The sequence below is a fragment of the Cygnus atratus genome, chromosome 8, assembly GCF_013377495.2.
Source record: "Cygnus atratus isolate AKBS03 ecotype Queensland, Australia chromosome 8, CAtr_DNAZoo_HiC_assembly, whole genome shotgun sequence".
NCBI lineage: Eukaryota > Metazoa > Chordata > Aves > Anseriformes > Anatidae > Cygnus > Cygnus atratus.
Genome location: NC_066369.1, coordinates 31507767 through 31532576, shown reverse-complemented (window position 1 = coordinate 31532576; position 24810 = coordinate 31507767). Strand labels below are relative to the sequence as shown.

At 43.8% G+C, this 24810-nt stretch overlaps 2 protein-coding genes across 7 annotated transcripts; both read left to right on the top strand.

Moving 5' to 3' along the window:
• Positions 1-267: 267 nt before the first annotated feature.
• On the top strand, positions 268-12451 carry DEPDC1 (DEP domain containing 1). Of its 6 annotated transcripts, none has more exons than XM_035564484.2 (12): positions 268-417; positions 892-1157; positions 1805-1955; positions 3104-3222; positions 3656-3786; positions 4114-4158; positions 5526-5666; positions 6152-7012; positions 7634-7806; positions 8942-9118; positions 9410-9595; positions 11572-12451. In XM_035564484.2, exons 1-12 carry the CDS (start codon positions 373-375, stop codon positions 11710-11712), a joined length of 2436 nt encoding a protein of 811 aa, XP_035420377.1. In that variant the 5' UTR covers positions 268-372; the 3' UTR covers positions 11713-12451. The 6 variants fall into 6 exon arrangements, with proteins under 6 accessions (XP_035420377.1, XP_035420378.1, XP_035420376.1 ...); XM_035564485.2 differs by having other exon boundaries at positions 269-417; positions 4111-4158; positions 6152-6991; XM_035564483.2 differs by having other exon boundaries at positions 269-417; positions 4111-4158.
• A 5070-nt stretch (positions 12452-17521) lies between these two features.
• On the top strand, positions 17522-24367 carry RPE65 (retinoid isomerohydrolase RPE65). The gene is made up of 14 exons (XM_035564388.1): positions 17522-17532; positions 18240-18322; positions 18768-18918; positions 19521-19628; positions 19721-19862; positions 20241-20388; positions 20650-20731; positions 21082-21214; positions 21300-21439; positions 22014-22143; positions 22978-23092; positions 23190-23284; positions 23388-23499; positions 24096-24367. The coding sequence occupies exons 1-14, from the start codon at positions 17522-17524 to the stop codon at positions 24245-24247; spliced, it is 1602 nt and encodes a 533-aa protein (XP_035420281.1). The 3' UTR covers positions 24248-24367.
• Positions 24368-24810: the final 443 nt, after the last annotated feature.

Below are 24810 nucleotides of genomic sequence, written 5' to 3'. Positions count from 1 at the left end.
CGTGCTCCCTTCTGACGGTGTGTGTGGTTGGGCTGCTGTGGGAGCTACACGGGGATGCGCTGTGCTCCACCTGCACTTGGAGCGGTGTCTGTGAAAACGCTTTGAAAACTAAGTGACGCAATCCAAGCTCTTTATGCCTTTTATTAACAAATATCTAATTCCTGAGAGGGTGCAGGTCTCTGAACTCCACCTCCGAGGGGGACAGCGCCAGGGTGTGCCCGCGCAGCGCCTGAGGCGGCCCGGCCCCGCCTCGTGTCACGTGCAGCGCCCGCCGCGCCCAATGGGGAGCCGCGCTGCGCGTTCGAACGGCGCGGCCGTTGGGGCTCGGCTCGGCCCGGCCGGAGGGGCCCGGCCTGAGGGGCCCGGCCGGGGATGGAGGGCGAGGCCCGCCCCGGCCCCTACCGCGCTACCCGGCTGGTGAGGACGGGGTCAGGGCGGGTGGGTCCGGGCTGGGGCTTGGGTCGCGACTGCTGCCTGTGTCGCGACAGCTCCCGGGGCCGCCCCGTCCGCAGAAGCGGCTCTGAGGCGGGGGCTGGTGGCACCGGTGGGGACCAGACCTTCCACCCTGGCAGCAACTACACGGGCATGAGGCAAAACCCTACATAAAACGCTTACGTAGTTTAGTTTAAAGTTCGGGTTAAAACGTACTGCGTGTATAGTGACGCTAATAACTGATTTATTGTAGGTATTGATATTTGTCAGTATAGGTGTGGTTTTATTTATATGGCTATTACTAACCATTGCTAACTACTACTTATATGATCATTACTATTACTGGCTGCTAACTATTTTACTTACGTGGTTATTACTAACTATTACTGTTTTATTGATTTTTGTTGTTAGCACGTCAGTCTTAATCCTCTCTTCTTCACTGTTCTGTGTCCCGTGCAGTGGAACGAAATCACCAAGTATTTCCGAGCGGGCATGCCCTTACGGAAGCACAGGCAGCGGTTCAAAAAGCACGGGAGCTGTTTTACTGCCTCAGAAGCCGTGGACTGGCTTCACGAAGTTCTGAGGAGCAACAGTAACTTTGGTCCTGAGGTTAGCAGGCAGCAGACTGTCCAGTTGTTAAGGAAGTTTCTCAAGAATCACGTAATTGAGGATATAAAAGGAAGATGGGGATCTGAAGACTTAGAAGACAATGGTGTGCTATACAGGTACTGAAACGAAGACCAGCTAACAGAGCTCTTTTGCTTGACAATTTGATTTAATGCTAAAACTTTCCCCCAAAAAATCTCACTTTGTGTTGAACTGGTTGAGCTAAAATGAATTATTAGTACCATTTTACTCAGCTGTTTTGCAGTATAGACCATAAATCCTGCATGCTGAGGGCTCCTCTCGCACTTAAGTCTAAGTTTTTTTACTTGGCACGTGTGCTTCATTCAAGTGCTAGGGTTTGGAGGGGGGGGAAGGGGGAAGAGAATTTATTGTAGCGGCTCTGTGCTTTGCTACCAGTCCTGTGTTTACTTCTCTTGAACATTTTACAGGAAGCCAAAGTGGGAAACAAAGCCTAGCCTAAATCCTTAATTTAAAGGTATTAATGGCCCTCCCTTCTCAAAGTCTGATCTCAGTGCTGTATAAATATCTCAGCATCTTCAACTTGACTTTGGAATCAAGAAGAGTTGCCCAAAGCTAGCTTATAATGTGACTATGTTTAACAAAGGAAAAAAAATTGTCATTTTTCTTGAGTTCTCTTCTTCAGAATCTTATGGAATCATGCTGATAAGTCACAGTTTGGGGTAAACGACATATATTTAAAGCATTTTATTCTTAATGCATTTGCTGTCTCTCCTATTAATTACAGATTTCCTTCAACCTCTCCAGTTAAACCTCTACCGAGCTCTTGTCGAGAAAAAGAGAACTTGGAAACCTTCTCTAGAGACAAAGAAAGGCTTTTTAAACTGCCACACTTATCCAGGAGAACTGTTAAAAAACATGAATTACTGGACTCTCTGGTAGTAACTTATGTTTCTTACATAATTATAGTTGCCATGTAATTGCCTTATCCTTTAAAAAGAACAAAAAAAACCTAGAAGCAATCATCTTTTAGTCGCACTGCATGTCATCTTCCCTTCTAGCTGAAGAAATAAATTGTTAGTTTCTTCTAGAAAGTGAAATAGAACACTTAGGTAGCTTTGATAGCAAGACGCAGCTATATTTTATAGTGAAGTGCCTTGGTTATGTGTTCTGTTTCTTTTGTATTATTCCATAAATATTCAAGTAAAACTCGTATATGTAAAATAGCTGGAACTGTAACATGGCATTTTTGAAATGTGGTCAGCAAGTGAAAGGGATTGTGTATTTGACGCAAGATAGTAATTAGTCTTAAACTCCTATCTGAAGCTATTTTTCAGCTTACTGACAACAGGTTTGTTGGAAGGAAAATATAGGGAGAGAATGTTATTAGTGCTGCCACATTTTTGAACCAGAAAGAAGGAAAGATCACTTGACCTCCCCCCATCACACGCACACCCATCACAGTGTATGGTCAATTTTGCATCTGAATGATCTGGGCTTATATAGTTTAAATTGTACATATGTGTAAGCAGTTAAGCATCTCATTCTATCAATGCTGGAGGGGGGTTTGTTTTCTTACAGATTCGTGGCTTTGTCTCCTTCAGTTCAGAATTATCCCTAGTACAATATTTTAAAGTATTGGGAGGGCTGGAAGGTGGAGTTTTTGAATTGACCAGTACAATATTGAAACTTAACATTTTTTTCCATTTAGAATAAAAATCTAGTTGTTCTGTTTACTTTTTCAAAAAGATTGAGTGCAACTGTTTAGCCAGTTATTCTCTTCAGACTTGTGTGTGTGCATACTTTGTGAATTTAGATTATGATCCTAAAGAAAATCCTTTGCTTATTAAAACATTTGGATTTGATCTGTTTCTATTCTTTAAATTGCTGACTTCTGAAAGTCTTGATCTTTTCCTACACAGTCCTTTTTTGCTTTTTAATTGCGCATGCTTACATTCCAGTGCTGAGACTGTTAAGGTTACTCCCTGGATCATGTTTTGGAATTTAATGTTCTCAAGAAAGATGTATGTATCTTTATCTTAAGAGGCTTCTTCCAGTATAACATGCATAAACCACTAATTTTCAGGAAAACTTAGAAAAAACAGAACCAGATATAACAAAGGAGAACAAAGAAGATGCACTGCACAGAAAGGAAATAAGCCAGGAATATGTGCAAGAAATTTGGAGAAATATCATTCTAATACAGTGAGTAATAAAGTGCAAAATGTGCTTTCTTGTGAGTATGCTTTCTGTTTATAGTAGCCCAACGAAGCTTTTGACTTGCGAACTATGTGAGCTTTTTAAAATCATGCTTAAAGGTGAATATTTTTATTAACTGCTACTTACATATTCTTTCTAATGTATTTTCTAACCTTGGATTTTTGTACTTAAGAAATGTACTGCTGTTGGTGCTGAATTATATTTTAACACCATAGCTGTTCTTTCTTCTCCCCGTTCATACTGGTTTTTGGTGTTTGTCCCAGGAACAATTGTGTTCACAAACTTTTCTTCTGGAAGTGAAATTTTATGAAACTGCAAATCAATTTATCAAGCAACTGTTGTTTGAATAAATGCAAAGTATCTGTTTTCATTTGTTATTAACAAAAGTTTTAGACATCTCTTTTCTTCCTCCCTGCAGTTTGCAAACCATTTTAGGCCTCCCATCTTTGGAGGAAGTTTTGCAGCCAGCACAGATAGTTCCTGAGTATGTCATCTACAATATGACTAACACAAGCAAACATGGGGTTGTTATTTTACAGAACAAATCAGGTAAGATTTTTTTTTTTCTAGTTTTTGCTTGAAGTTTTTGGATGGTGCAGTTACAACAACATAGTACGTGACTAAGGCAGTATGTTTCATAGCCTGTCTCATACACTTGCTTTTCCAAACTAGAGTTCAGTTCAGTATGCTTGTCTAGAGGGTTTTGTAGGTGTATTACATTAATCTGTAAGTCCACATGCATAGTAATATTTAAAATTAGTTTTATATTTGAGGTTCTATTTGACGTATTTAATACGTGATTGCGGTTACTTATGTTGATTATTAACTCTTTGGGGTTATATATAAATAACGTACATATGTTATTCATTTTAGAAGACCTCCCTCACTGGGTGTTGTCAGCTATGAAATGCCTCGCATACTGTAAGTAATAGCTTTTAAGTTCCAAAAACCTATTTTGAAAGTTGAAAGTGAAATATACTTGCATATTAAGGCCAATCGTGAATTTCATTTTCAAAATTCAAATAATTGGAAGTGCCTTGATATATTGAGAAGCAATGAAAGCAATTCGTATCAAATTACTGCACAGGAATGTAACACAGAAGAGCTAACACTTCAGAGATGTTATGCTTAAGACAATCAAGATATCAGTCCTCTAGCAAAAAACAGTGAATTGAATGAAGTTGAGTTTCTAATGGCTGTCTGCTGCGAATTGTCTTGCTAAAAAAGGAGTGGTTTTTTTCTTTAGCTTGTGCTGTAGTAGACCTGAGTGGTACCAGTAGTCTTTCTACTTCACCATGCAGTTGATTTTTATGAAACTTCAGTGTCTAGCTACATTTGAAGCTTCCTTTTGTCAGATGTTTTAGAAATAGCGTTACAAACACATGCAGATCACGATTATGTAAGCTTTGCGTCTTTATGAAGCAGATTTTGGAAAGATTCTGAAGAAATGGGATAATTGTACTGACCTTTTCTTTTTTTAAAAGCTCTCTCTTTAAATGGCTAACAGGGCATGCAAGTGTTAGATGAGTGCCTCTCAGCTGAAATGCGATACGATGAGCTCTTTGTATGTGTGTCCTTGCCCCTGTCCCTGCCCATTGCCTTCATTAGCTCCTCTGAAAGCTGTACTGGCTATGGCATGGTGGGATGGTGTGGGCTTATACATCTGTGTGTACATCCAGCTGTTCAGCGGGGCTGTGGTAGGTGTCCATGCAATGTTAGAGTGGCTCCAGAAGTCATTTGCAAGGTACGCTCTTGTGAAAATGACCTTTTTTTTTTTTTTTTTTTTCCAACTGCTTTCTCAAAAACTTTCCCGAAAACATAGAGCCTCTTACATGAAGAGCACGATTTGGAAAAGCAGGACAGGGAAGAGCTTGGTGAATGGATTTAAATCAAAGTTGAAAATAGAGCTGAGTGCTGATCTTTGAGCATTTGATTTCCTTAACCCCCACATCGGTCCTGTATTTAGATCTAATAGGTCTTTGTGTGAAATGAAAGAAAATGCAAGGTTTGTGACTATTTTGAGGGATGTATAAAGAGCGTAAATGAGTTTTATATTACTGGTGTGGAACACCCTCTTAAAAATTAGCAGAACTGAGTGCGTTCATAGAATATTTTACGCTATTTCTGCTTACAAATGCTATAGTGCTGAACTGCAATTATACGCAGATTGCTGACATGATTCTTCACTTGTGAAACAGTCATTCCTACAGGAATAAACTCATACTGTTATTTCCATAGAATTGTGAGAATAAAAACTTTGTGAATTTTCTTTCTTTGCTTCTATTTAGGGCCTAGAAATAATGACATGAACCAACCAACTTACAGTGGGTTTGAACGGGACGTATTCAGAACAGTTGCTGATTATTTTCTCAATCTCCCTGAACCATTACTCACTTTTGAATACTATGAACTTTTTGTTAATATTTTAGGTATGTATGAACTTAGAAATAATCAGTGTAAGCTATAAGTACATATCAACTGGAAGAAAAAAAATCTGTATCTCGAAGTGGACCTTGACCCTGTTGTCTGTATGGCAACTTGAATCTGAGGAATATCATCAGTGCTGTCGTTTTGTATTACAATATTAAGTGAAATGCAATTATATCTCATTCTATGCAAATTACTGTCTGAACTAACTTTCTAAATATTCGGTAACCATAACTTGGAAATATGTGCTCACCCTTGTCCCTCACTATTGCAGTCTGTTAACTTGCTTTATCCTTGCATGTTGGTTGCAATTATTGTGCTAGATTGCTTTTGGACTGAGCTAAATTTTTCTTATATTTTACTAACTGAGTCAATTAGTGTCTTATATTTGTTGTCTTCTCTGTTCAGTTAGCAACTTTATTTCTTTCTGGACTTGTTTGCATTCACATCACTTGCATCTTAATATATATATTTCATTTTCTGATAGTTATGTGTGGCTACATCACAATTCCAGATCTATGCAGCAGAAAACATTCTGTCCGAGATGAGACATGTGACCCACAACCTTCAAAAATTCTTCACTTGAACTCTTTCAAGTCAACTGAATGTCTTCTTCTAAGCCTACTTCGCAAAGAGCCTGAGAAAAAGAGGAAAGAATATGAAGTTTCCAGGAAGTGGTCTGCAGAAGAGTTAGCTGTTCAAAAACAATGTGCAAAGAAATTGCAACAATATAAACTGACAAGTGAACAAGGCAGTGCTGGTAATCTAATAGGAGGAAGTTGTCAAAATCTTTCAGGTTTCAGGAATGAACAAGATCCAGCTCTCACGTTTAGGACGAGATGTTACTCTTTGGAAAGAATTGGAGGTACTGCCTCAAGTGTACGTAATAAAGGAGAATCAGTTGTCCTCAGGCAAACTGATGTGAACACAGTCTTGGGCGCAGGAAATAAAAACCAATCACTACCGTATGAGCATAAAGCCAACTCTGTGTTAGCGTTTGGTTTTGATAACGCATACCAAAACCAAACTTACGGCGTGAAGACAGTGTCTGCCTCAACTCTTGAGGATAAAGAGCTATTTGATGAAAATCATAGATTAAAGCAAATATGCAGGTCTCAGAGTTTACTTGGCAGCAGGAACTCCAAAAGTTGTACTAGCATCAATATACCAGTTGCCGAAATCACAGTGAAGCCAAAGTCTCAACTCTGTGGGCAAAGAAAACCGAATACTTCAGTGGACATCAGGACTGAGGCTTCTGATATCACCGTCAGCAAGAGACTCTGCAAAAGTACCGTAGAGCTCTCAGAATACTCTTTCACTCACTCTTGTATGTTGACTGGCACGCAAAGTAAGATGGCTTTCCAAAGCATGTTGTATTGGCTTATTGTGTTGACTAACTAACCTCTGCTTCCTTACTTTCTTTGACACCATTACTGTTTTTTTTATATCTATATAATATAACTTGTGGGTTTAAAAACAAAGTTCTGGTTGCTAAGTTGTACTGTCTACAGGTAGCCTTTCATACCTCCGCTAACAAATAGTAGCGTGTAGTGTCTTTGCATTCTCAAGTGTGATTTATCAGAACCTTCCTGTTCAGGTAAGTGATGGAACTTCTGACTTAGGCACTGTCTCAGAGTAAGGAAAGGAATTTGCACAGGCCTGCCTATTGAAGATGTCTTTTTACGATCTTTGGAAAGTATTTTCTGAAAATACTTTAAGAAATAACATTAGGGTCGTTTCTTCATTATGATAAACTGCTTGTACAATCAAGGCCATAACACAACGAAGTGAGTTGAGGATGCTCACACAAAAAAAGGACGTGTAACGTTGATCTACAATGTTACGGCTGATTGATTTGAAACATAGATCGTCTGCCTTGGGAGGGGAGGGAATTATTTTACTGAATAAAAAGTAATCCTGAAAGTTGATTCAAATCTTAACGATAGCTGTATTTACAATTAATTTGTAGATCTCCTTCAGCCTCATTTAGAAAGAATTGCTGTTGAAGCACTACAGATATGTTGTTTGTTGCTTCCACCACCAAATCGTAGAAAGATGCAGCTCCTTATGCGTATGATCTCTCGGATCAGTGAAAATGTTGATATGCCACGACTGCACGATGCGATGGGCACACGTTCTTTGGTAAGAGAATCGTGATTGCAGTTTCTCTTGTTTTAAAAATATTGCTGAAGTAATGCTGAGAATACTAGCAGTAATTAGGATTTAAGGTTCTTGGCTCACTGTAATTAAATACAATTAAATTGTGCTTAATGGGCAGATTTTTCATTTCCACAACACTTACAAAAAATCTGGCTTGCAGCAAGCACTTTGTCTCCGTCCTAATACATTTGAAATATTGATGTTGCTTTTGTTTATTTTGGGAGGAGGGGGGAAATAATTCCTTTAAAAGAATGTAAATGATTGTTCAGTCTGATTTATCACCCAACTGCCGTTTAAGCTTAAAAGGTGCTGGCAAAGTGTGTGTGGACAACCTTTCTTGGGATAAATATTTTTGTATTTGAAGTTAGAACCATAGAATGGTTTGGCTCGGAAGGGACCTTAAAGGTCATCCAGTTCCAACCCCTGCTATGGGCAAGGACGCCACCCACTAGATCAGGCTGCCCAGGGCCTTGTCCAGCCTGGCCCTGAACATCTCCAGGGCGGGGGACATGACACCACCTCCTATGATTAGGGCATAAACCATTCCAGAAGGAGGAAGCCTAGTGGCTTTAAAGACTAGCTTCTAGGTCTGAGTGAAAGCTTTTATTGGAATGACTACTGGAAGACATTTGTAGTGTTTGTGCCAAATAAGATTAAACAACAACGTTACCTGCACAAGTTATGTTAAAATAAGCCTGATAAAAGCCAGAAATGGGGAAACTGTAAAAACGTTTATAAAAAAAAAAAAAAAAAACTTCTTGAAACTGGTTGGTGTACATTAGATCTTGGCGGCTGACTGTGCAGGTGTGGTTTTTGTCATCTCGCTTGGTTCAAGACAGCTACTTGAATATGTACATTTTTCTGTGGGGGAAGACTTATTACATTTTTTAAAATGTATTTCTTAAAAGAAATTAAGATTTGCACTTCTTTGTATTGAACAATGCTTTATTTCAGTTGAGGAAAAAAATAATCAGGATTCCTCCTCTTGACCAGCTGGTGTGGGCAAGAGAGATTGCAACGAAAGTTGTTATTGGAGAATTTGTTGTGTCGCTGTATAGAGTAGAAGGAAGGCAAATCCCCTGACTGCACATACTAACGATCTGCTAAACACTTCTAGATGATACAGACTTTTTCTCGATGTGTGTTATGCTGTGCAGAAGAAGTTGATCTTGATGAGCTCCTTTCTACACGATTAGTTTCATTTCTAATGGACCACCAACAAGAAATATTTAAAGTACCAACTTATCTGCAGGTTGCAGTGCAAGATCACATAGAATACATGAGGATGGCTCAGGTCGGTGGCATGCTAGAAGTTCAAGTACCTTTGCTAGCTGTGGAGTATTTGCTAATGTGGGTGGGATGGGAAAACGGCAAATAAAACCACAGTATTTCGAATGCAAACTTTTATTTAAGGTATTGGTGCAATCATAGACATCGGCTACTTTATAATGCCTGGCAACTTGCGATGTCACTAAGTTGATATGCTTGAATGTTAAGTAAGGTAGCTTCTTATCAAGATAGTATATAACCATTTGACTATGTAGACCCTTTCTTTGATTTATTTTTTTTTTTTAATTTACTTCAGGGCAAATATCCAAGGGAAGAAATTTGCGCCATACTGCCAACATACTCATACTGCAAACAAATAACTCCTCAGGAGTTTGAAGAACAAAAGGTTTCTACATCTCAAGCTGCAGTGGCAGAGCTGTTAGAGAACATTATCAAAGATAAGAACTTGTCTGTAAAAGACAAAAAGAAGAAGTTAAAGCAGGTAAGAAGGGTGGATATTTACTTCTGAGCACATTCCTGTGAGGGAAGGGGCTCAGCTATGACACACTGGAACAGAACGTGAGCAGACTGTACAGAGAGAAATGCTTCTCTTATAGAAAAATAAGTAAATCTACTGTTCAATGTTTTTTGATTGCATGATCTGATAGGATTTTACGGACAGTGCCTAGTACAGCATTTGATACTGTCTGGCAACAATAGTGTTCAAACAGTGATTCAAAACCGGTATAAAAACTCTAAGACGCTCTCTTAAGCAGCATGTTGTACTGGCAACACAAGCTACCATTAAAATGCCATAGGTGGGCTTAAAATCTATGGAAGAGACAAAAAGTAGTCAGGTTTTTTGCTGTTAAGAGGTCAAAATCTATTCACAGTTCTGAAATATTATTTTCTGTGGAATTAGCTTTGTTTTGTAACATGCATGTTGTTCAAGATTATCTGTCACTACTATAGCCTGCTCATGTGTTGCCTAATACTAAAGCTAAAGCGCAGCAACTCTGGCAGGATTTCCTACTGGAGGTTTTTTCTTTTTAAGAAAACCTTTGGCAAGTGCCTCTGACCAGTTGAATAGTATTGTACTTGTCCTAGAATTTCCTAAGCAAGTCTTGTGACTCAAATTTGAAAAAGCAGCTTTTCAAAGCAAGTGCGTTTGTTCTGATGCCCCTTCCCCCCCTGCTTCTGCAACACTGACTTTCACGTGTTGTGAAAACTTCAGTTTAACAGGACCAAGCTTCAGAAGACAGGCCTTTTGTTCAAGTTCACTGAAACGTTCTGCATGTAAAGCAGAATAGTTAATTATGGTTACTGAAACCTAAATTTCTGAGTAAGCAAGCAGTAAGAAGTGATGCACAGCAGCACTTCAAGCAGGTGGAGCAGGGAGGAAGGAAATAAATTAATATACTCTAACAATAAAACTTGAAGTGTGTATTTAAATGGTCGGTGAGTTCCCATCGACATCCACAAGCGCTTTATACTGTAAAGGCCAAATATTAGCAAAGTTTATTTTTAAAATTCATGGAGTTATATTATAGTCTTGCCATTTGTGCAGGGATAACTACTGGCATAATAAATCACAGCTTTTTGGAGTGATTATATAGTTTTGATAATTTGATTTGGGGAAAGCCAAATGCCACAAACATGCCACTCCCTAGAGGGGTTAGATTCAGCTTGCATCAACACCAAATGTTACAAATGATGGAATTTTTAGTAGACTGAATCCTACTTGACCTTACATAAGAAACAGGCAATATGACCAAAACATCTCCAAAGCCAGATATTTTTGTTGCTCATCTGCAGGAACTGAAAAATAACTCCCCTAGTTGAAGTAGTTATTCTCTCTTTCCTGAGAGAATGCCTTCAAAATCTGCTGAACCTTAACTTCCAGTTAGTTGAGACATTTATCATCGCGTTTCTTGAAAGACAGCTTTCCAAGCATAAACAGAAAGTGTACCAATGCTGCCAGTGTCTTCAAATGGGTGACTGCCTTGCCTTGCTTGGAGAATAAAAGCTGGTCATACCTTTCAGAATCAAAGAAATGGTGACAGATGCGATAAGCTGCGCTAACTAGTGTTCAGCTGGTCAATGTGACCGTGAGCAGCTGCAGACTGTCGTTTCAAGTGGAGATGCCGGCAGGTAGTTGCTGGTTGGAGGTAGAACAGCACAGTGTCTGCTCGTAGCGCTATTCCAATCAGCAGGTAAACATCCTTGGGATTAAAATGAGATTGGAAGCTTTTCTCATTTCAACAGAAGATGAGGTGCCTGACAAAACTACTTCCATCTGATTCACTGTTTATCAGTTGTGAACTTACAAGCACAAAGGACTGCGGCTTTAGTCAAGTGTCACAGCAGAAATACTTTACATACTGATAGTCTTGCTCTTGCTGCTGATACGTATCTGTACTGGGTTTTATTTTTTCTAGTGAAGTCCTGTTTAATAATTTTCTTCTGCCTGCTTTCTAGTTTCAGAAGGAATATCCTCTGATCTACCAGAACAGATTTCCAACTACAGAAAACGAAGCAATGCTGTTTGAGAACAAACCTACCATCAAACAACCGATGCTTAGCCTAAGAAAACCAAAATTTCGTAGCCTGAGATATTAATTTCACCGTACTTCAGCTGCATGTTTACTTGGATGGATGAATGACTTACCAAGGGGTGCTTTCTATGCAAATTTGGTAGTGGTTGCTTATGCAGAAGGAAGAAATGTTTACATGAACACTGTGCTGAAAAGTGCCAAAATAACTTTTTTCTGGAGGTTACTTTTGAATGACTTCTAAGAGAAATATTTATCTGTTTACAAATTAATCAATGTATTGTGCTCAGTAGAATAAATGTGAAAATAAGCATGAAGCTATTGGTAACCAAAAAATGTATACAGGGTTTTCATATGGGAAACTAATGATATGCATATTGCAACTTTTTTAATGTATGTTCAGGAATTTGTGCCATTAATTATAGTTTGTGTGGAGTTTTAATTATTTGTTTGGTGTGGGTAAGTGCCTTCCTTGTTTTCACAAACTACTTGTCTTCAAGCAAAACAATATTCTTTAAGTTCAGGACTAATTTAAAACTTGCTTTTGTGGTTTCCAGGGGAGCCAGAAATTCACCATAAATAAATAATCTGCCTCCTTAAAATACTTACTTCTCATCTGTAAAATCTGCTTTTTCATATATATTTATTTATATTAAAAGTGCTAGGTGTGTTTGATGTTTTCCTGGAATACTTATTTTGGATGTACTGATACCATCTGTCACTTCTATTGTTTTGTTTGAGAAGTATGTGAGATGTGACAATGAATAGAATCGTAATACACTACGTTTCCCTGTATTGTTTCTGGATTTAATCTGGAATTCAGGGTTAATTCTCATGGGACCAAGACTGTCCCCACAAGGTGGATCTGCATTGATATTTCTGTGAGAACAGCTTAGTCTTTTCATAAAGAAGATCCCAACTTAATATGGGGAGACAACTTAAAAAGCCGTAAATGGTGAATGCTGTTGGCGTTCAATATCGGGTTTGGAGAGAAGTGGATGCTTCTTCTCCCCGTATTGGTATCCAGATGGATAAATCCTGAAATCCTTTTGTCTGTATCCCCAAAGAGATGCTGATAGCATGTGGGTACGACCAGGGCAATTAAGGCAATTTTAAAATTTAATGAAAAAGTCCCTTTCCTCTTAACAGGGTAAAAATAATGTAATATATAAAAATTATCGACCTTTAAGCATTCAGTGAAATGTTTATATAAAAAGTGTTGTTACTTTGGAAAGCTGTGATTAGGAAGAACCGTTGGCTGACATGTCAAGTGTGAGCTGCGCTGTGAGACCTGTGGATATTGCTGCTGGCAGTCGAAGCATCACCGTTACGTGCTGGAGCAGTTCCAAGTTCTGTGCCTCGTAAGGCTTTTGTAGAACTTGTGCTGCAAGTAGGAGCACTAATGGACCTGCCACTCAGTCTGAACCGTAACTTTCATCTCCTGAGAGGACAAGGTGAAGGTGATAACGGGGCTTAAAAGCGGTGTTGTAATGGCGTAGCCACATCTGTGGATGGTTAGACAGTGGAGAGGTGAGAAGTAATGCACTCGAACTCTGTGTTACATGGTGTAGCTGGATGTTCCTGGGGGGAGTGAAGCCACCGTGTAAAATAATTTCTGTAGAATCTTGTTAATATCCAGTGTTTTCTTTCCATGTTCTGATACTGTGCCAGACCTTCCTTACTAGTCAGGAACAATGTAAATCTTTAAGTGTTGGTGGTGCTGGGTTTTCTGTCAGCCATATATATATCTGTGATATATATATATATCCAATTCAGGGTCTTGAATGTTAAGTCTGTGTGTGTTGCTATGCTCGAAAATTTTCAGATTTCTCTGGTTTTCAGGCCCAACGTCCATGCTGTGTCCTGCCCCTTGCAAAACTGAAGCTTGTTGTTTGGGTGGACTTGGTGCTGCATAGTACTGCTTGCTTCCACTGCTGCCTTCAGTTGAAGGCTTCCTTAACCTCACACCACAATCACTCGTGCCATACCCTCAAACCACTCTGCATTTTACAAGGAATGTGTCTGTTTTACACATCGCATTAGTGCTTCTAGATATAAAACTTTTTGCTTATTCTGGCTGTATTTGCAGAAAAATGGAAGGGATGCTCTGCAATGTTGAACTGTATACGACGATAGATTTGTGAAGTCCACCTTTATTTTCACTTTAATTTTTTTGTGTTTTTTTGTGTTTATTAAGCAATTGTGTGCTTCATGGAATGAGATACTTTCGTGATGAGCACTTTTCCTTTGTGCAAGTTACTTGGTGGTTATCTCGTTCAGTTATCTCAGAGCTGTGAGCTGTGCAGTGTAGGCAAGTCCAGTGTGCTTTTTTTGTCTCTCCATTCCAAGGATGAACTGAATTGTCGTGGTACTTGCACATGCAGGTTCTTACAGGAGTTGTCATAAAACCAATCATAAAAATTAAAGCAAATTTCAACTACTTGTCTCTACCTGGATTTTTTTATTTTTTGCATTTCTTGGGGACAATCCATACCAGAGTTGTGCTAATCTAATATTATCTGCACAATGTTGAGCCTCTCCAAAAAGCTGGGTTGTTGGTTTTTGCTTTTTGCTTTTTAAGATGGGGAGAAAAGTTTTTACTTTAGAAGTTGGAATAAATGATTTAGAATAAAGGGCTTCATAATCGTTTTCTTTTTTTCATTTTACTACCTGAAATTTGTCCTACAATAATTAAGGTTATAATTTTGCATCCTATTTTGTTTCTGTGCGCTTTAAGTTGAATTTAAAAAGGTTTTAGCGGAAAGCAGTATTTGCTAACACTTTTCTCCCCACAACCTTTGTGTTGTGGATGTTTAGCCTGGTTCCTATGTGAAGAAACTGATGTGAAATACCAAATCGGTCCTATCTTAGCCTACAGAGGTGTGGGAGTTACTTTCTGGTAGCTGGAGCACATCTGGCACGGTGCACCTTTTGCGTTATATCTTGATCTTTATGAGGAAGGCTTTGTAAGTGGCAAACCAAGGTAAGCCCAGTCTCAGCCGATGTTAGTAAATGTTTTGATGTCCTGTAGATATCTTTACACTTTACGTAGCAGGTGATGGATGTTTGTAGTGCCTATAGACAGCTTCTAAAAATCCCGTACCTGCCTAAACTACGTACTTTCAGCCTGTTAAGTGTTGCATAAATGCTTTATTTTGTGTGTATCTGTGTTCCAGTTAAGCTAATCAGGCCAGAAGCTCACATTTCTTAGGATTTAGCTTTCAGCTGGCTGTGCCCTCATTATTCAGAGTGCTTGATCCGTATTACTTAACGTTCCCTTCTGAGGTTTTGACAGAAATATAACAAAACCTTGAATAAATAAACAAATTGACCTGCAATGGGGCATTCAAAATGAATAACAGATACAAATTTAATCTCAACCTTAGCTATCACTTCCTCAAGTGAGAAATTTTACTGCAAGCTTTTAGTATTATTTTTTTTTAAGTATTGTACTGCAAACCCTATAATTTTGCATGAGGAGCAGCTCATCAGATGTGAATTCACGACTGCCTGTGAGCTATCAGCTGTGTATAGTGGGGAGCAGCAGGATTATCCGCTGCTTGTAGTTCTGGTCTGAAATCTGACACTAGGAAGGATTTGTGGTTGACTTTCAGTGACTTGAAAAAACGATTCAGGGTGGACTGCAATAGCGTACGTACTGCTAACGAGGATTCTGCTCTGGGGATCTAAGCAAAGGCTTTACTGGAAGTTGTTCCCCTTTGCTTTGAGACAGCAGAGTGCAGCGAGCAGAGGGCTTAGTGGCTGCTTCTCAGACTCCAGTCTCTCACTTACAAAAAGACTGCGTGTGTACATGCTGTGGCTTCTCAACTTCTTTCATGCAAGAATTAAGCTCATATAAACTCTTCTAGTCGTCTTTAAAAATCCTTAATTTGTTTTGAGTGTTTGGGTTCACTTGAAATGGACTGGATTTATTTGAAAAATATGTTCAGCTGAAATGTAACTTCCAACACTGGTTAGCTCTCATCAATACGGTCTTCATGCGAGCAAATCAGTTGGCTCGGCACATGGCTGATGTGGGTGCAGTCATGGTAGGCTATTGTGGTTTGCAAAATGCACTCACCGTTTTGCATAAACAGATCCCAAACTCTCTTCTTTCTTGCTTAAGCATTTAGGAGCTGTTTGTGCTTGCCATCTGTAATACCACCTGGTCTGCTGCCAGTCAGAAGTAACAAACTTTTCTGCACAGAAGGCAGGAGGATGTGCTGTTACTGGTACTTAGCATCACCTCTTTTTGCTAATTGGTGCTGATGACAGCACCTTTTTAGTTGTTACTTAAAATGACTAACAAGTTTATAACACGTTGCTGGGTTATATGCTGGCTGACGCTGGTTGTGGTGTCAGTGCCACATCAGAGAAGGGTCCGGGTCCAGCACTGGCTGGTGACACAGCCGGTGTCGCGGCACAGGAACGCCCAGGTACAAAGCAGTCGGGGACCTGTGTGGCTGAAATGCTCAGGGCTAACCTCAGTGTGATCCACGACAGACAGCTGGGTGCTCCAGGTGTCTGAAGCATCAGGACAGAAGCTGTGCACGAGCAACTGCTCGGGCTCGTTGCTCCTGGCAGGAGGACAGAGGAGAGCCGTGGGCGCTGCTGGTGGTGGCCGTCCTGCTCCCGGCTGGTGCCCCCGAACAGTTCTGGCAGCACAGGGCTGGGAGGTTTTTGTGCTGCCTGGTGGATGCTGTCACCATGGAAACGGTGGATTTTCGTGACATCAAGGATGAGGACACTGTTAGGAATCCTTCTGGGGTTAATTAAAAATCTGTGTTATTTCCACTATTTAAGAGGCCTCAAACCAGCACGCAAGTTCATGTTGAAAGCACTCACTCCTAGGATGCCTCCCCAGACAAATTCCCATGTAATTAAGGTTGCTCAATATGAGGGGTTAGTGGGAGGCCTCAGCCAAAGACCTCACGGAGGCAACTCGGTAGCTGCTTCGTCAGCAACGCTCTGCCTTGGTCCCTCTACAAGAGCTGTGCCGAGGTTGCTGCTGCGGCGTGATTTACGTAAGTAGTACGGCGGTACCGCGGGCTGCCTTGGATCATTGGTATGCCCATGTTCAAACCTTCACAAGCAAAGCACTTCCAGGGAGAAGTCTTGAATTATCAGTAGTCTTTTTACATACTTGATTTACCTGCAACTGTAACATATCAGCAACCTTCAAGTTAGGTGTGGGAACCTAGCTTGCTTCCGAAGTTTATTCCAGAACAGGAGAACCACAGCCTCTCGGTGAAAAATGTTTGAGTTTTTTAAATTCTATAAAAAAAATATATATATATATATTTGCTGCTCCCTGTAAATTATTAGTCTGCAGGTGAGAGCAATTTGTAATGAAAGAAAATCTCAGGACAGAGAAGAAAGGTGGCAGCCAATGCATGGGGGCGTTAAGAAGGGTGATATTTGACAAGGCCGTGCGGTCTGTGGGCATCTCTGGCATCACTTGGTTTCTGGGTGAAGCACCAAGCCGTGCTGCGGGATGGGGATGGTAGCGCGGGATGGAGAGGCTGCAGCCGGGACATAAGCACCATTGGGCTGCTGAGGGGGAGAGCTGAGGTTGCAGCCGGTGTGTCTGCACTCTTCTGCGGTTTGTTTCCTTCTAATTACTTCTGCCTGGGGAGAATTTAGGTCCCTGAGAAACATTTAAAGCCTCTTTTTGTGCAAAGGGCAAGACAAAACCTCGCCAAGCACCGAGAGGATTTGGGTGGTGAAAGCCCCTTCTGTTCGCAGTGGGGAGCTCATTGGCTGCGGGTGGGTCCTGGGGCTTCCTCCAGCAGGACTTACTGCTCACATAAATCCCAGCACGCTGCCCCGGGCTCACCCTCAGCTTCGGCAGCCTCCAATCCTTCACCGGGGAGAGAATGTACAGCCAGTGAGTATTCCTGCAGTGCTCTCCGTGGGAGTGGGTGCGTGGTCACACTCGCGAGCAGCACTGCAGCTGTGCCCGGAGTTCCCCAGGGCCACTGGCAGGTCGGGGACAGGGCTGAGGGTCTCTGCAGGAGGCGAGGGCGGTTTTGGTATGTGGGTGCTGGTGCTGCTATGCCCCATGAGCAGGATGTGGGGGACCAGCTGCCCCCCAGGTACTGGGAGAGGGCTCCGGCTTCCATGGGAAGGGCCACACGGCCCGTGTCTGCCATGTCGCCTCCTGCTTGGAACGAACAAAGCTCAGCTGTGTGCTCAAATGCACTTTGCTTATAAAAGGCAAAAAAGAAAAGAAAGCTTATCCAAGACCTGGGAGATACAAATTAGATTTCTGATTCTGAAAGGGAGCCCTGCTTTCTGGCCACTCACGATGTCCCCAGGTTGTCCCTTGTGCCTGTCGCAGACCGGTTGGTGGGGGTGAGGTGTTCGCTGTCCTGCCGGTGTTTCCTCCTCCTCCTCTGTGCGCCCAGACACTGGGCCTGGCCTCTCTGCAGCCTCCACTCGCTCCCTGGAGCCTTCCTTTCCAGGAGGCTGCTGCCTCTCCCTGCTGAGCTCGCCAGTTATTTGCCAGCCACAGCTTTTTCCACCCAAGGTCAAAAATTGCTGGCTGCCAGGGTTTGCCAGAGCCTCACTAACCCAGCTCTCCTGACCCTTCAGAGTGGAGCATCCCGCGGGAGGCTACAAGAAGCTCTTTGAGACGGTGGAGGAGCTGTCCTCTCCGGTAACCGCCCACGTCACAGGTTGGTGTGCCCTTACCACCTCCTCTTGTGCTCTTGTGAGCCCTGTCCTGATCTCGGGAGCAGCTGGGCCACCAGCTCCCCGGGTCTCAGGGGCTTCACAGGTCCTGGAGCAGTGGGTTAAATGCATAGGAGATGAAGGCTTTGGCAGGGCTGGCATACTTGGGGTGGAGGAAGAACAGATTGGTTGTTGGATCCTTGGGCATTTTGGTTTTGGGCATTGTCCTTTCCTCTGACTTTATAAAGGGAGAAGCAAATGGACCAAAGGGCTCACAAGTATGCATGATCTTTTCTTTAAAAAACAAAAATATGTTTAATAAACATAGGCTAAAGATAAGGAAGATAAAGTAATTTGAAGGTTGTTTTTTTTTTTTTTCCTCAATGCAATAAAACCACTTTGGTCAGACCGGTGCTGGCCCCAGCACTCAGAGCGCTGCGTCTCCCACAGGCAGGATCCCCACCTGGCTCAGGGGGAGCCTCCTTCGCTGCGGGCCCGGCTTGTTCGAGGTCGGGGCAGAGCCCTTCTACCACCTCTTTGACGGCCAGGCACTGCTGCACAAGTTTGACTTCAAGGAGGGGCACGTCACCTACCACCGCAGGTACGGGGACGCTGCCCGGGGGGACCCGGCCTTGGCTCGACCACACGAGCTGTGGACGGGCGCTGCCATCCCGTGTGGGCAGGCACCGCTGCTTGCGGGTCCGTGCAGTTACTGGAGGAGCTCTGGTGGTGAGGTTGCTAAAACCAGCTGACAATAACCGAGTCTTGCTCATACTTAGCAGAAATGCTACTTTTCCCACACAAGTCACTTTTTATTTTTTGTGACGATGGGGGCAGAGGGGTTGCTTGACCTGCCGCACTGTGTCTGGGAGCCCAGCGTGTCCTCAGGACGAAATGGCCGAGCTGGGAGCCACTGGGCATTCAGTGAAGGCCAGCCGGGGGGAACTGGGACATGTTTCTGGCCAGCTTCAGCCGACTGGGGCCTCCCTCCTGCTGCACTGGTGGGGGAGAACGGGGGCAGCTTTGGGATCCCTCGTGTGGATCATGGATCGGGTGGCTGCCTGAGGCTGGGCTGTGAGGGCCTCTGGTTCTCACAGGCCTTGTGAGGCTCACCACTAGATTACCTGTATTTATTTTGATTATGTGGCCTGACATGTTCGTGTGACCATACCTGTGCTGCGCCTTTCCCCCAACCCTTTCCAGGTTTGTTCGGACTGATGCTTATGTGAGAGCAATGACGGAGAAGAGGATTGTGATAACCGAATTTGGCACCTACGCCTACCCGGATCCATGCAAGAACATTTTCTCCAGGTACCGAGGGGCCCCAAGAGGACACTGCAGTCCTGTGCCATGGGGCTCCCGCCTCCAGAGCCACTGACCTGGCGCTGCCTTCCTCCGCTCAGGTTCTTCTCCTACTTCAAAGGCGTGGAGGTCACCGATAACGCCCTCGTTAACGTCTACCCCGTTGGCGAGGATTACTACGCCTGCACCGAGACCAACTTTATAACCAGAATTAACCCGGACACTTTAGAGACGATTAAGCAGGTAGGTCTCTGTGCTTGGCTTCTGTCTCGTGGGGGAGTGCCGTTACAAAGGGAGCGTTTGATTTGGAGGCTACGGGCTTCACTTCAGCTGGAGCCAAGCCATGGTTTGCCTGCATGGCACAGAGCGGGTGCTTTGGGGCTGTTCCCAGCTCTGTGGCTAATGCCCAGCCTGCAGAGCCTTGCTTTCCGGACCCCAGGACCCCGAACCTCTTCCAAGCATCTCAGATTGCTTGGCTTTGTGGCCTTTTTGCTTGTCACAGAACGGATGGTGATGTGAGCTTAGAGAACTTTGTGCAAGGCAAGAACGCGTTCACCTGGCAGGGCTGGTGAGCCCATCTGCTGCCCAGGGAGCCCTGACTTTCTGCATCTTGCCCTCCAGGTGGATCTCTGCAAGTACGTCTCTGTCAATGGGGCGACGGCACATCCCCACGTTGAGAACGATGGGACGGTTTATAACATCGGCAATTGCTTTGGAAAAAATTTTTCGCTTGCCTACAACATAATACGGATTCCCCCACTCCAGGCAGGTCGGTTAAATGCACCTGTGAATAAGCTTGCAAAAATTTTGTCCTATAAATCACTTTTTGTTCTTCAAATGAGTTTTGTCCTTTTTTTTTTTTTGGTCATCTTTTTTTAAAGTTATCTTTAAAACAGTCTCTTACGTGGCTTCTGGATCACGAGCTTCCTTCGTGTTAAAGGTAGAAGCCTTGCTGGGCAAACAGTATTAAGGCAGGCAAAGTAGGTACGGATGCCACTTCTCCCATAACCGTTGGACAGTCTTATTGCAGACAAGGAGGACCCGATGAACAAGGCGGAGGTGGTGGTGCAGTTTCCTTGCAGCGACAGATTTAAGCCCTCCTATGTTCACAGGTAACTTGTGCCTGGCTCAGGGGACTGAGGGAGATTTGGTTCCTTGCTGCATGCGGCGTGTTCCCATGTTGGAGCAGCAGTTTTGGCAAATGAGCATTTGGTGGCACAGTCCTCTTCTGTGGTGCCACTACAGCACGGTACGGGCACACTTGTGCTGCCTTGCTGGGGTTGCATGCTCTAGAGAAGTGGCACGCATGGCTCGTCCTTGCATGTAATCAGCAACTAAAATTAGGGGAGGTACCAAATTGGGATGTTTGTACTGCTGTAAGTTTAAGCTCTGCTCTGCATGCTGTAGCCACGGAGCCACGTGCTCCAGGAGCTCGATGTGCTCCCCGTGTGTTTCCAAACAGCTTCGGACTGACCCCAAACTACATCGTGTTTGTTGAAACCCCAGTGAAAATCAACCTGCTGAAGTTCCTCTCCTCCTGGAGCCTGTGGGGAGCCAACTACATGGACTGCTTCGAGTCCAACGAGACCATGGGGGTAAGCGACTGGCAGGCCGCACCCATGGGCCAGGGGGGGTCTCCTGTGTCCATGCAAGCAAAACCGAACTGCTGCCATCTTTCAGGTCTGGCTTCACGTGGCAGAGAAGAAAAAAGGGCGGCTCCTCAATATCAAGTACCGCACCTCAGCCTTCAACCTCTTCCATCACATTAACACCTACGAAGATAACGGATTTCTCATCGTCGATCTCTGCACCTGGAAGGGGTGAGTGGAAGGTGGCTGGGGACCGCAGCCGGTGCCACCATCCCAGCCAGCAGGGCCACGCATCCCGCTGACGCACAGGCATCCCCTCCTGGCACCCAGACCGCCTCCGTCGGCCGCTCTGAGTATTCCTCTTGGTGATCCTTTGACTGTACAGCGTGACAATTCCCCTGCGGTGTGGAGAGCCTGTTTCAAACTCATTTTCTCAGCCCTTGTTTGCCTTCAACTTTAACCTCCCTGTGACTATCGAAGGGCTGATGCTATTTCAGCTTCTGGGGCTGCGGTCCTCAGAATCTGACTTAGGCTCGAAGGGTGCTTTTCACGTGAACACAGAGAAATGTGGCCCCAGGGAGGTGTTTCCCAGGGTGCAGGCAGCTCCAAGCCAGGCTTGTCCTGGCCGCTGGGAGCAGGTGCTGAGGCCCAGTGGGTGCTGGGGGGTGAGCGCCCGGCTCGCTCCAGCTGAGGGGCTGGAATGGACTCATGTCATCAACCGCATTTTAGGGGAAAAAAAGCTGCTTTGAAACTCCTCACTTACAAATGACATCTGTTTTCTGTCTGTGATGCTGTTTTTGTGCAGGTTCGAGTTCGTTTACAACTACCTCTATTTAGCCAATTTGCGGGCGAACTGGGACGAGGTGAAGAGGCAGGCGGAGAAGGCGCCGCAGCCCGAAGCCCGCAGATATGTGCTGCCCCTCAACATTGACAAGGTACCCACTCAGCTCCGTGCCTGCAAACGTCAGTGTCTGCACCACTCCTGCAGTTTGTGGCCGAGTGCTCCAAGTGCTCTGCCAGGTCACATTTAATTCAAGCTAAACCTTCTAATGGGAGGAAAAAATATTCTTAAAGCATGGGTCTTCCCAGAAACTTTTTATTTCCCACAGCTGAAAATATTCCATTCGATTTCCTGCGTGTTGCTTTTTGAATCAGCCCACAGGGCAGCAGCAGAGCACAGAGGGTGCTGCTGGCTGGCGCTGGACACATGGTGCTCATGCTGGGGACTGGCACCAGGAACGGGGATGGGAGCAGCAGCAGCCAGGGCGCACGTAGCCAAACCCAGCCCCAATTCGTGGTGTGAGGTCCACCATGCAGCCAGCCTGGTGCAAAGCTCTCCGCCTGCAATCGCTGCGTGATTTCCAGCTTCCCAAGTTGTGGGCCTCCTCCTCCTCGCTGGGCAAGCCCCTGTCTGGGCTGGCAAACATCAAATTTCTGCATTCCTTGTGCTCACAATTTGCTTCCCTCTTTCACGTGCCCTTCCTTGTGCTGCCGAGCAAACAAAGTGTGCAGCCCCCAACAAGCCTCTGAATCTCAGTGAGGGGGAAGAAGTTATGCACGTGTTCACCTATAAGCACAGTGAGGGCTGAAATGCAGGATGTGTTCAGCCTGACAGATAGCATTCTTATTACACTGACAGCTAATTAAGAAAGTGGAAGAATCTACCATTTCCAGGTTCGTGCAGCTTCGCGAGGCTCTCTTGCGTATTGCTGTACAAATACATTCAGAAATGTTTCTCCATTTCTCTTGGATATTCTTTCTCGTCCCAGGCTGACACGGGCAAGAACTTGGTCACCCTGCCCTACACGACAGCCACAGCGACCCTGCGCAGCGACGAGACCATCTGGCTGGAGCCAGAAGTTATTTTCTCAGGCCCGCGCCATGGTAAGGTGACAGCTCCGAGTCACAGCCAGAGACAACTCGAGTACCATTAGCTGGCCGTGTCCTACTAATCCTCATGCATACATACGTATCTTTGCAGCCTTTGAATTTCCACAGATCAATTACAAGAAATACGGTGGGAGACCGTACACGTACACATACGGGCTTGGACTGAATCACTTTGTTCCAGACAGGGTAACTATCAGCAAACGGGTGAGGCACATCTTTTTGATGAGCTCTTGGTTTAAGGACAAGAAAGGAAATTTCTGAGATGTGGTTTTAATTTTCCCACCCTTAGCTTTGCAAGCTGAATGTTAAAACAAAGGAGACCTGGGTGTGGCAGGAGCCAGATTCATACCCCTCAGAGCCCATCTTCGTTTCACATCCGGATGCCCTGGAGGAAGATGACGGTAAGAACTGATTTTGGTCTATCAGTTGCACAGTTGTTTGAAAAGTGTGTGTCCCCTGGCCCCAGGCATGCTGTTGGCAAAACCAGCCTCCAAAGTTGTACCAGAGGCCTGCAGACAGCTCCTGTGTGAGATGTGCCTTATTCTAACACTGTTGGCAAGATTCTGAGAACACTGGGAGGAAAAATAAATAAATAAAATAAATAAAAGGAGGAGAAAAACCTCTGTGTTTAGATCATCTGCTATCCCCCCTTCCTAGCCTTTTTCCATCAGGAATAACACTTAAAGAATTCCAGATGGCCCAGCTTTGTGAAATTAAACCTGTCTTAAACCAAGCATTTTATTCTGACCCCCCCCTCCTCCTGTAGGACTGGGGTAAATTCTGGCTTTGTTGCTGGAAGACGTAATTGTATTCATGCCAAGCACTGCACACATTTCTTCATACCTCCCCAGCCCTGTACCTACTTTTCAAAGTGGGCAGCAGCACTAGGTTTGAAAGGTTATCGACTTATTCCCTGAATTCCTCAGCTCTGAATAGGACTGTATGAAGCTGGGAGAAGCCTTGGCTCTGCTGACCGGTGGCTTTTCTTACCTACTAGGGGTCGTGCTGAGCATCGTGATCAGCCCCGGCACAGGGCCGAAGCCCGCCTACCTCCTGATCCTGAACGCCAAAGACATGAGCGAAGTTGCCCGGGCTGAGGTGGAGGTGAACATCCCCGTGACTTTCCACGGACTCTTCAAAAGAGCATGACTGCTGCCTGCACCTTGGTGCGTTAGGTTTCTTCCAGCTTTGAAAAGGTGCAGTTGCCATTTGCAAGCACACCAAAAGTGACACTGAAGGAATTTAGGTCATTTCTTTGTATGGCTATTTAACTTAAGACTGAGTGTTTTGGTTTTGTCGATGATTCTTCAAAATACTTATCCAGGTATTTTTCAAATGTACTTTGTGGCATAATTTCAAAATGTACAGTACTAAGAACTATACAGTTAAAATAACGCAAGTTTTCTTTTACAAATTCAAACTTTGCAGCTTCAGCAGAGGGAAAGATGCATGAAGTAGCCTTTTCTACATATTACCATGTCTACAGGTATTGAATTTACACTGTGCTATGTGCTCTTTCTGGTGCATGCTTTGAAAAGAGGTATTTTTATCCTATAGAAATGTTGCTTGAACTTGCTTCCTAGTCTCTGTATTCGTGTCCTCAGAGCAAGATGAGTGGAGCCCTCCCAGAGCTGCTCTGGAAATCTGAACTTGCCCGTTCAAAAAAATCAGGCAATTATGGTTTAGGATGAATTTGCTTCAACTGAAGGCTG